This window comes from Ailuropoda melanoleuca, chromosome 13 (genome assembly GCF_002007445.2).
Source record: "Ailuropoda melanoleuca isolate Jingjing chromosome 13, ASM200744v2, whole genome shotgun sequence".
NCBI lineage: Eukaryota > Metazoa > Chordata > Mammalia > Carnivora > Ursidae > Ailuropoda > Ailuropoda melanoleuca.
The window spans coordinates 60,787,137-60,799,229 of NC_048230.1; the positions used below are offsets into that span (position 1 = coordinate 60,787,137).

The 12,093-nt window shown below is 48.4% G+C and overlaps 1 protein-coding gene across 1 annotated transcript in view; it reads right to left on the bottom strand.

Moving 5' to 3' along the window:
• Window positions 1–8,411, bottom strand: part of TTPAL (alpha tocopherol transfer protein like) — a 26,036-nt gene extending 17,625 nt beyond the window's left edge. Inside the window, exons 1-4 of the mRNA XM_034639760.1 lie at window positions 7,747–8,411; window positions 4,684–5,143; window positions 2,042–2,235; window positions 41–151 (exon numbers count right to left, since the gene is read on the bottom strand). Coding sequence (XP_034495651.1) covers window positions 41–151; window positions 2,042–2,235; window positions 4,684–5,128 — 750 coding nt within the window. The 5' untranslated portion in view covers window positions 5,129–5,143; window positions 7,747–8,411. The remainder of the gene's footprint in view (window positions 1–40; window positions 152–2,041; window positions 2,236–4,683; window positions 5,144–7,746) is intronic.
• Window positions 8,412–12,093: the final 3,682 nt, after the last annotated feature.

Here is a 12,093-nt window from a genome sequence, read left to right on the forward strand (position 1 = left end):
AAAAAAAAAAAAGGATCAAGTCAACAGAATCATCACTTACTCTGTTTGCTATTTTCTCCTTCAGAAATGGTTTTATGATGGCAAAAATGCCTTTAAATATTCGAGGTTCATTCACTACATGGACTGCTTTTATCCGAATGGGGAAGCCATCCTGTGGGGGAAGGGAAGGAGATGTTAGAACATCTGTCCACAGCCTGCCTTCCTCTAAATCTTCTTTAGGCCCCCAAATCGGTTTGGTCTGATTCTCATGGCCTCCTCAAAGACAGCCCAAGTGGGGGCTGCCCAGGAAGACGAGCCTCAGAGAAAGAGCTTTCTTGGGGCCTAGACTTAGGCCAACAATTGGAGAGCTGCTTCTCTTGTAACAAAACAAAACCAAGAACAGAGCCTGAGTGGATGGATCTAGCAAACATCAGACCCTCGGGGTCGGTGTTGCCAAACGGTATTTCTCAGGACAGGTACGAGGTGTGATGCAAAAAAGGTTCCATGGTAGGTAAATAAGTTTGAGAATAGCACACTGTGTAGTCACACGGGTTTCCTTAGCTGCAGGACTCTCGTGTGCAAATGTTTGCAGTCACATTCCCAAGAAAGAGACACGCTATACCACATTCCCCGAACTTAGTAACCCTGGAAATTTCTCCCCCCACATCACCTTGGAAGACTAGAAAACACTGATCCAAACACCTTATCCTGATACTTGAATCTACACAGTGTTTAGCAGGGGCATCGAAAGAAGAGTAGAAGCTAAGAGAAGCCAGAGTACTGGCTCCATATTTCTGATAATGACCAAATGTGATNGAAGAGTAGAAGCTAAGAGAAGCCAGAGTACTGGCTCCACATTTCTGATAATGACCAAATGTGACGCTGATGTTTAAAAAATCAGCCTGGTGCCCAGTAGGGGCTCACACGCACTGTGGGATCCACAGGGGAAACTCTGTATCTCTGCCCACAGCTCATGAGAGACAGCGCCCACAGGCTGGTCAGAGGGAATGAAGAGGTAAAACTGTCAGAGCCGTAAGACTCAGGCCAGGCTACCCCTGCGAGGGCTGTGTCCCCATCCATCAAAAAGGAGAAGTAATTCGTGCTCACTTCAGCAGCACATGTACTAAAAAGAAAAAGTAATTTTTGCCTTGTCTATCTCAGAGGAGTCCCTGTAGGACTGAACGAGTTATAATGACTGTAAAAGCACTTTGTAAACCGTTGAACATTGTGCACATATGGAAGGAACTTTCTGGTTCCCTGCACTTGTGGGTTTTTTGTGTTTTTTTTTTTTTTTTTTTTTGGTGGGCAGCAAAGCAAGGTTTATTGAGCAATAGCAAAGTGATAGTACAAAGCTCCTAAGAGGGAGGGGACCCGAGAGAGTTACCCCACACTTGTGTTCTAAAACACAGAACACAGGGCGCCTGGGTGGTGCAGTTGGTTGAGCATCTGACTCTTGATTTCGGCTCAGGTCAGGATCCCTGGGTGGTGAGATTGAGCCCTGCGTGGGGCTCCGAACTGGGGGTGGAGTCTGCCTGAGATTGTCTCTCTCCCTCTGCCCCAACCCCGTGCACATGTGCACAGGCGCACTCTCTCTAAAAATAAAAAATAATAAAAAATAAAACACATAACACACAAGATGTGAAAGCATCTGTCCAAAACAGTCCCAACAGGCTCCCCGTCCCCAGGTCCCAAAGGGCAGGACAGGCTCTAGCACGTCACACGGAAACACAAAGTTTCATTTGTTAGAGCTGCTCCTCTGTCTCCTGGAGGGGGAAAGAAAAGAAAAAAGGAAAAGAAAAAACATGCAGAAAGCATTTCTCTGGTTGTTTGGGCTCTTGCCCTAAAGCTGATCTTGCCCAGACTGAACGGGCCTCAGAAACTACTGGAGAACCCGACAAGAATGAGTGGTAAATAGGACATTTACATTTCTTCCCATAACGCTTTTGCATCTTTTGGATTGTAGGAAAAGTGGGGTTTGTGTATCATGTCGGTGAACAGACAAAGCTCCCTGGGGAAAGCCCAAACTGCCACGGAACAGGCACACGACAAAAAGGGGCCATACCTGAAGGATGCCAATCACCTTTTTGGCTATAAAAGGGCCAAAGTGAGATGCTTTTGATAAGCTCACGCCTTTGTAGTCTGCAAGAATTACAATTCCATTCACCTGGGTTTCTTCAGACTGAATAAGTTTTTCTAATGTCAAGTATATGGCTCGGATGTTTTCAGTAATTGGATAGTTGCTCGGTATCCATCTGTCTGAGGTCATAAGAAATGGACAGAATGTTACAGAGACGGATACAAACAAGTCATCACAGGCTAAGATTTATCTCCTTACTAGAACTTTTGCTTAAAAATGGAAAGAAAGATATTCTACTGGCATGACTCTAGGTTAGTAAATGGGACACCTGAGCAGCAGCTGATGTTAATTCCAAAGGCAGCAGCACATTCTGAAATGGACATGCAACTGAGTGCTGAAGTTAAAAGCCTGAGCTCTGAAGTCAGACACACCGGGGGGTCTGATTCCTCCTCGCTGTGAGTTACCTCCTCACTCTGAGCCCGCATCTCTTCAGAAGTAGAATGGGATAGTAATACTGACCCCGATGGACATCTGTGCCGTCTGCCGACAGATGTGTGCCCAGATTTTCATACCACTGCCCTGAGCCACCTCTTCCCATGCTAGCCTTGCGGTTTGGGTACCACTGACCTGCCTCTTGGCTGCAGAGGTGGGCGTGGTCAGTGTGGGTCTTACATCCTCCTGGGCCAGAGTGCCAGATCACACAGAGCCAAGGGGACTCAATTCTGCGACTGTAGCTCTTTGGAAAGAAAAGATCCCTCTTCCCTCTTGTAGTGGTGAGGCTGGGAGCCTGAGACTCTGGGGCCCCAGGAGGCAAGAGCTGGCGTGAGAATGAAGCATGTGCCGAGGAAGGCAGAGATGGAGACAACTTTCCAGTGCTGTGCTTTGCACCTCATCCCCTTTCCGGGCTGGTTGCTCCCTTAGTAGTCCCCGTATATTTAAGGAGTACCTCCTTTCTCTGGGAGGAAGATGGAAATGACAACTTTTGACTGCTGCTATTCTCAAGAATACCAACACCTGGGTGTCCTTTTCTTAGGATGATAAAACTCCACGTGACTGCTACCACCAAGGGGATATGTAACATGTGCAAAATTCCTATGAACAAAATCTTTGTCCAGAAGCTGTGCCAGCTTGCTGTTGAACGTTGCTGCCAAATAAACCTGCGTCTACGTAACCGGATGTCATCCTTTTCAATAACATATGTCCCCAAAGAGGCAAAGCTAATACCCATTTGAGAACAAAACCTTCTCAGTAGGCCTCGCCCTGAAGAGTTGCATCGGTGGGGAGGGGTCTAGCTCTGCTCCAGACACACAGGGAAGAAATTCATCTCACAAGCAAAGGGTTGAAATTGCGCAAGCAAAGGGTTGAAACCACACAAGCAAAGAGGTGACACCAGTGTGCTAATCTGTTTTGTAACATCCTTAGGAGTTGAGTACAGAGGAGTAGCAGAAAAACCCCACTGACTGGGCCCTAGGTCTCCTCATGCCCTAAAATCTCCACTGCATTGCTTATTCTAAAATAAACAACCCTAATTTTGGAAAGGGCCTGAAACAGCAGGTAAAGCAGTTAACACTGTGCCTGGTACACAGTAAAGGCTCAAGAGGATGGTTTAGTCTCCAAAAAGGATTTGGTGGTAAATGACCAAAGCAATGGTGATGTGGCCTTAAAGGCAGAGGAAAGTGCAGGGAGGTCTCCACCCCCCGTGAGGTGTCCCTTCAAGAGGACTGGGTATGAGTGAGCAGAAGAGGGCTGCCGGCAGGCATGTTCTCCTGCTCCCAGCTTGGCTGGTAGAACACTGCAATCTTACTTTCAAATTTTGTCTCTGCTGTGGTGTGACAGAGAATGTTAAGGCTGTGGGGGGTGGGGACCAGTGGACAACAGTGCCCGTAATTAAAACCACTGCCCGGGAAATGTAAGATGTCCTGATTACCATCAGTAAGTGCTGAGGTCGAAAAGGGAATGTAAAGTGAATCAATGGCTTAACAAAGTAGAGGAAAGGAGGGAGAGGAGGAAGAGGCACATGGCGGACAGCCACCTTTCCAGTCGTCTGCGCAGCCCCCACTGATGCCTGCCTCACCTACTCACAAAGGAGGGATGGGGCAGGCCTGCTTGTACCCTATGCCCAGAGCAGCTTTCTCAGCCCACCAGATTCTCAACACTAGAAATCAGGAATTCGGAATGAGGAACTTGGCTGGGTGGTCCAGGAAGCCTGGGCGCTAAGGGGTAGGAGACCTCGCCAGGGGCACAGAGGCAGCAAAAGCCAGTCTACAGGAAGAAGAGCGAAGAAGACAGGCACGGCACAGAAGAAACGTGTGGCCCAGAGAGATACACAGATTGACAGAGGCACGGAGAATGGCTGGCTCAGTTCCTAATGATGGGGGAATGGACAGGGTCCTGGTTCTGGGGCCCGGGGCCCCGGGAAAGCGGCTACACTTTCAGCTCGCTGGTTCTGCAGCATGCTCCTGTTTCGTTAGACTAGCTCCTCCCTTTTTTCCTTAGCCGGGTTGAGTAGCTTTTTGTCATTTGTCATCAAAAGAGCTTTGACTAAACCAGGAGAAGGTGAAGAGGAAAAGTCGAGGGAGAGCGGGTGCAGGGCACGCAGGCACCTGCTGACCCTTCCCGGGCAATACCTGGGCGCATGCAGAGGATATGGCAGCCCCGGGGGTCGGTGTGGGGCAGCACGGTGAGGAATCCAGAGGCGAGGACATCCTTCAAGGCCGAGGGCTTCAGGTTGTTGAAGACCTCGGGCCAGCTTCTCCTGCAGCTGTGGTAGTTGACCAGGAGCTGCAGGGCCCGGTCGTAATCGAACTTGCGGGCTCGGAGGAAGCGCAGCAGGAAGGCATCGTCCAGGGAGGTGCTCAGGTTCGGGCACTCCTTCCGCACCATGTCACGGAGGGCCTGCACGTCTCGAAGTCTCCATTCCGGCTTCTCCTGCAGCTCCTCCCTGGCTTTGGTGACCAGGTCTTCCGTCAGCGAGCACACGTAGCCGGGAGGTTCGGCCGGTGGCGGCAGCTCATTTTCCGAGAGTGAGGCCACAGAGGGGCTGGTCCGCAGAGAGTCACTTTCTTCTGACATTAGCTACCAGGGTCCCTGCCAAAACACAAACCCCGAGCCGAGTGAACAGAGCCCGGCGCCACTCATCTCAGGGCAGCACTGTGGCGGGGGGGCGGGCACTTCTGTCAGAGTGGGGGTTCTCGGCTGGAATTAAGTGGCTCGGAACCCTGTGCCCAGGTCCCACCCCAGACTGAGTGGAGGGAGGGTCCCCACCGAGGCCCCCAGGCAGCCGCTGCAGGACACACACACTCCTCACCCAACGCCATGGCCTTGCTTACAGATGTACAAATGGTTGCTCGACCTACTCATAATTCTAGAAATGTGAACTAAAACAACTCTGAATGTCAGATTGGCAAAAACACAAAATGGGTACCGAGATACTTGCTGTGGGTCAGAGAGTAAACTGGCCTAGCCTCTTAGGGGGCAGTCTGTCGATACTTATCAAAATTTAAAACCACACACCCTTTGGCTCAGCATCCTGTTTCGAGGACATTTACTTGTATGTGTGTGCAAAATATACACAAGGATGATTACTTCAAGTACTGATTATAAGGGGAAAAGACAGGAAATACTTTAACTGCATACCAGATGGAGACTGGTTAAATAATATCATCCTAAGAATGGGATACTATTCACTCACGAAAAGGAATTAGGCAGGTTTTTATGAACTGACACACTAAGGAAAAGAAAGCAAGTTGCAGAACAGCGTGCATAAAATAATCTCATTTATATTTTTTAAAATATATACCTATATACTGACTGCACCTAAAATTTCTGTAAAGAAATACAAAAAAAATGTTACCAGTGGTTTCCTCTAGGGAAGAGTACTGGACAACTGGACATTTAAGGAGGAAGAGAGACTTTTTTATTGTACTGATTGACTTTTTCACCATATACACATGTGACGTATCATGATGGCTGAGAAACTGGGCCGACTGGCTCTCCCTCGGGGATGGAGCATAACTGACGGACGGCCCCAGGTGGGGTCCCTCTGGATCTTCCATCAGTGGATGCCACACTTCCCACAAACTGTCCCCAACGACTGAGTGAAATGTGGGCCTCCTAGTCTAACAAGCAACTTTGCCTGGAGGTTCAGCTTCAACCTTCGTGGAACTGCCCTGCAGCCCATGACTCCCTACCCAAACCTCCTTCCTGGGGGGCTGGACTCCTGTCGTTGTCTGAAGGCTCTCCCTGACTGCTGCACCTCCCCTCCCTTTTATGCTTCACAGGTGCTCCCTCCAATTTCTTGCATGCCTCATCTTATCCTCACCCTGGTGTCTGCTTCTGGAAGATCTGAACACATTTATTGACTAAAACACAAAACAAACAGTTGCTTTAGGTATCCCAGGAATAAGGTAGCAGAAGCTGTCCGGTTCCAAAGCCCAAGCTCTTGTCCACAGACTACCACTGGTCCCTGACTCCGAGCTCAAGGAGAACGGGGACCATCTCAGGGGTGTCTGCACATAGCTGGTGCCCAGGTCAGTCCCCGTAAATCTTAGTTCTGCCCACTCCATTTTTTGCATTCTAACCTCCAGCCCCACCCAGCTGCTTTCATTTCCTCCCAAAGCTATGTTTTCTTGTCTTGTTCACATCCTGTTTCCTCTGGCTAGCTTGTTCTTCCTCCAGTTCTTCACCTGACCAACACTGATTCATCCTTAAGTCCCAATTAGATGCCACTTCAAGCATTCAACAAATATTGAGTACTTACTAGGTACCAGGCCCCCTTCCCAGCACTGAAGATACATCAGTGAACAACAACAGAAGTGTGCCTTTGTTGAACTTAGATTCTAGGGGGAGAGGCAGACTATAAGCAAGATAAACTGTATAACCAACCAGATGAAAGTGCTATGGGGAGAAATAAAGCAGGCAAGAGGGTTGGATGTACCTGGGAATAGGGATTGCAATTTTAAATAGGATGGTCAGGGATGATTTGTTCACGCAAATGACATTTCAGGCAAGATGAAGGAGATAAAAGAGCAAGCTATGCAAACATCTGAGAGAACAAGGGCAAAGCCAGAGGCAGAAACACACCTGGCTTTTTCAAAGAACAGCGAGGAGGCCAGTATGGCTAGAGCCAAAAGAACAAGGTGGAGAATATTAGCAGATGAATTTATAGAGGTACCGGGGGCCCCACTGGTACAGGGCTTTGAGGGCCAGTAAGAACTCTGACTTATTACTGAGTTTGATGGGACCCATCTGATTTCTATTTTAAAGGGTTGCTCAACTGTCTCGCAAATGGATTGTAAGGGGTAAGGACAGAAGAGACCATACAGAGGCTACCACAGTAACCCAGGTAAGAGATGATGGTGCCTGAAGCAGGAAGCCTTCTCCAACCTCCAGGCCAGGGTTAGGAGCCTCCCCACCAGGAGCTCTTTGGCACTCTCCCTCTGTTGTAATTGTCTGTAGGCAATTTGCGGGCAACATCCACATCTGTCTTGTTCGTCACCTTAAACCCATCACCTAACAAAGTGTCAGACACATAGTCTGCACTCCATAAATATTTGCTGAATGAGTTGAATTAGCTTGGCAGAGGAATGCTAAGTGAGGAATGAACCAACAATCACGGTTCACAGGACCCACCCTGGGCTGTTTCCATGGGAGTCACCAACAGATGCCTGTAATCCCAATCCAGTGCTTACCTGGGAGATAGACCGTAGTGTCCACAGGCTATAGGCCTAGCCTGGCACATGACGATAGGAGGTTAAGTGATGTGCAGGAGGATACACACCTAGTGAGGCACTGCGAAGACGTGTCTAGCCCCACACTGGGCTCTACCCTCCACCTGGAGCTTCCTGTTTAATCTCCAGGGCCTCAGTAGTGTCAAGCTCAGGCACGACTCAGTCTCGAGAATGAAATGATGGGTGGGCGTATGGATGGGTACAAACACCATTTGTTACGGTGAAGCCTGGAATCTTCCTCACCTGGAGCCCATCATGTTGTGAGCATCGCCTTCCTCCCCACCCCACCAAGAAGAGGCCAGGAAGCCACCGCTCCTGGAGCCCCAGAGACACCATGTCCCGTCGACAACCTTCTGAGGCCCCCCACTTCCGGCTGTCACCCCTTCCCCAGGTGTCCCCATTTCCTGGGGTCTCTCTCCTTCAGTCCCTTAACTTCCGGTTACCTCTCCCTCTCAGGGGCCCCTCTCCCCGACCCCCATGACACACGGAAAGACTCGCGGGCACTCACCGGCCGGCCTACGGGCCGGAGCGCGGGTCTATCGGCGGCGGAAGCCTTGTCCGGCAGCGCGCACTGAACCGACCCGCACTCCCTGCCCGGCCGGCTCGGCCCCTCGCGCCGGAAGTGACGTCCGCGGGGCGTGGGAAGGCGAGGCGCCGCCCGTGATTGCGCATGTGCAATATCTCGCCGCAATGCCGGCCCTCTGTCTCCACCTAGCGGCCAAGTCTGTGCGCTGGAGGAGTCAGGCCTGCAGAGAGGCTAGGTGGGAGGGTCAGGGAGCGTGAGCTGCCTTGGGTGGTACAGATGGGGAAAAGGAGGCCCAGCGAAAGAAGGAAAGAAGCTGCTGTTTCCGCGAACACACCAGCATATACCTGGTGTTTTACATCCACTGTCTTATTAAATCCTCGTATTTATGGAATCCCCCTATTTCGTGGGAGGGAAATTGACAATCAATGAAGTATAAAGGGCTTCCAAACTGACCTCGGGATTAGCATTCCAGGATTCTCCACGCTGCAGCTGCTGTCAGGACTGGTGCTGCAAAGGGGGAGATGCCAATCCCGCGGACATCTGTCTGTCTGTAGCTGAGTGACCGCAGGCCTCAGTTTCCCCATATGTCGCATGATTCTTGCTTTGAAATCCCCATCGAATAAATTCTGTGGCCTGGAAAGACTGAGAGCCCAAAGGTGTATCCAAGAGATGACCTTAAACAATCCCTTCCTCTCCAGACCCCAGAGGCAAGAGGCACTCTGGGAGATGGGAACTGACCCATGAAGGGCACAGGAACATGGCGATTTTTGCCAGATCCCAGATTGCTGGGGAAAGTAGGGAAGCTGAGAGTCATAAATTTTGACTCCTGCTCTGGCACCACCACTTCTAGGATAAAATACAGAGCACTCAGTTAAATTTGAATTTCAGGTAAACAATTCCTTTTTAAGTGTAAGTATGTCTCATGCAACATTTGGGATATACTTATACTAAAAAATGTATTATCTCTCAGAAATTCAGATTTAACTGAACACCCTGCATTGTGTTTGTTTCGGGTTTTTCCCCCAAAATCTATGTATTAGTTTCCTATAGCTGCTGTAACAAATTACTACAAATGTGGTGACTTGAAACAACACAAATTTATTCTCTTACAGTTCTGCAGGTCAGAAGTCTAAAATCAAGGTGTTGACAGGGATGCATTCTCTCCGGGGACTTTGGGGGGGGGATCCATTTCTTTACCTTTTTAGCTTCTAGAGGTCATTTGCATGCCACAGCTCATAGCTCATTCCTCAAATCACTTCAGCCTCTTACTTTTGTTGGCATATCTACTACTGACTCTGATCATCCCGGGTCCCTCTTTTAAATTTTTTAAAATTTTTCTTATGGCAAGAGCAGTTAACATGAGATCTACCCTCTTAACAGTTTTTTTTAAGTGTACAATACATTATCGTTAACTACAGATGCAATGTGTCCTGCCTCCCTCTTATAAGGACTCTTGTGATTACGTTGGGCCTGCCCAGATAATCTAGGATTATCTCCCATCTCAAGATCCTTAACTTAATCACATTTTCAAAGCTCCTTTTATCATATGCCATAAGATAATAACGGGCTCCGAAGATTAGGACAAGGATATCTTTGGGGTGCCATTATTCGGCCTACTATAATCTGGCAACCCTATGTCCAACTATGTGACCATAGCCAAGTCACTCAAATTTCCAAAGCCTTCTAGCTCTTCATGGGCAAAAAAAGCTGGTTAAATAAGCTCATGAGGGGAAAAACCTTGCTCCTTGCCAGGCAAACAGTAAGTGTTTTTACAGATGGCAGCTCTCACCACAAAGGGCAAGGGATGGTCTTATCCAAACCATGGTGTCCTAGGCATTGGAATAAACTCTCCTCCACCCAGACACAGGACCCATTGGTGGTACCATCCAGGTTGCAATCCCAGATACTGCCAGCAGGAGAAGAAGAACATGGGTCTAGAATCTAGTCCCAAGGACCAAGGAGGGTTGGGAGGAGATTGAGAGAGGCCCTAGAAGTCCCTGCCCCATCCCTCAATTGAGGGCCATTATTTTTGTTTCCAACTGGTTTTACACATCATGGCACCAAGTTATTTTAGGATTAGAAGAGTGTCAGATAATCAACAAAGAAAGTTTTCAGGTTTTGAGGGATTATATACACCAGGTACTATGCTAAATTGTTCATATGATTTCAGTTATACCTTACTACAACCCTGTGAACAGGAAGCTAGGATTGGCCCATGTACAGATGGGGAAACTGAAACACAGAAAGGGAAAATCACTTTCCAGGGCTCAAGATAGTCAATGAAAGAGCTGGGTTTGACCCCAAGTCTGTATGCCAACACAGCCCCAAATTTTACTTTGCCTTAGAGGTTACTTTGCCTCTTTGTTCTTACAGGTTGGGAAGCAGGCTCAGAGAAGGAAAAGAAATTGCCCATGGTCACATGATGACTCCAAGATTGAGCTGGGATTTGAACTTCTTTTACTTTTCTGCACCAGATACTCAGAAGTAACACACTCTGAACTGTCCCTCAAAAGATTCATTTCCTTGGGGGTAAAATGGGGGTAGGTGTCCCATTGTCTAGGGGGTCCTTAGAAGGATTCAGTATAAGGGCATGTGCAGAGTTCTGGTACATTGGATCGTGACATGTCTGTTAACTCATGATGACTGCCCCACTTGAGAGCAGAAAGGTCCCTGGAGGGAGGGCAGCTTGCCCTGAATCTTGGTTTGGAGGGCTCCAAACATCGTGCTCTCCTAGCTTCATCCAGTCTCTGAAGAAAGAAATCAGGCCATTGGGTATGTTCTAGAGGAGGCCAGAAATGCCTGACCTATCACTGTTTTCTTTTCTTTTCTTTTCTTTTCTTTTCTTTTCTTTTCTTTTCTTTTCTTTTCTTTTTTTTTTAGATTTTATTTATCTATTTGAGACAGAGAGGGAGAGAGACAGAGCATGAGTGGTGGGGAGGGACAGAGAGAGAGGGAGAAGCAGACTTCCCACTGAGCAAGGAGTCCGATGTGGGGCTCAATCCCAGGACCCTGAAATCATGACCTGAGCTGAAGGCAGATGCCCAACTGACTGAGCCACCCAGGCGCCCCTCTATCACTGTTTTCAAAGCATGTGATTCTGACCTCAGACAATCTGCTAGAACCAGTTTTAGTATTTATTCTAAGGTAAGGCCTATTTAGGATAGCACCATGATATGGGTCATAGTTTCTCATCGACAACACTATTGACCTTTGGGGCTGTGCAAGTCTTTTTTGAGGTGTGGAGGTTTATGCCAGCCTATACACTGTAGGATGTCTGATGGCATTCCTGGCCTCTACCCACTAGATGACAGTGGCACCCCATAGTCACAGAGGTGAAAAGCAAAAATGCCTTCAGATATTACCAAATTTGTACTAGGGAACACAATTGCCCCAGTTGAGAACCACTGGTATAGAAGAAAGAAAGTTCACTCCTGGTCAGACAGACATGAGTTAGCTGTACAACCTTGGAACAATGACTTACCTTGGTTTCTTCAACCATAAATTCTCTACTAACAGCTACCACTGATTGAACATCTTTTTTTTTTTTTTGGCAGTGCCATGAACTCTTTGCCTGAATAATCTCATTTAATTGTCTATAACAGAATCCTGAAGGGACGCTGGCTGGTGGAGGCAGAGAGGAAGAAGTAGGGGAGACAGGGAGAAAGTAGTCTGTATGAAGCATCTTCTCTGTACCATGCAGGACAGCTGGTGCTCTCACATATGTTTATCCCCTGTCATTAGCTGTGTGATTTTGAGCAAACCACCCTGGGGCTCAGTTTCCT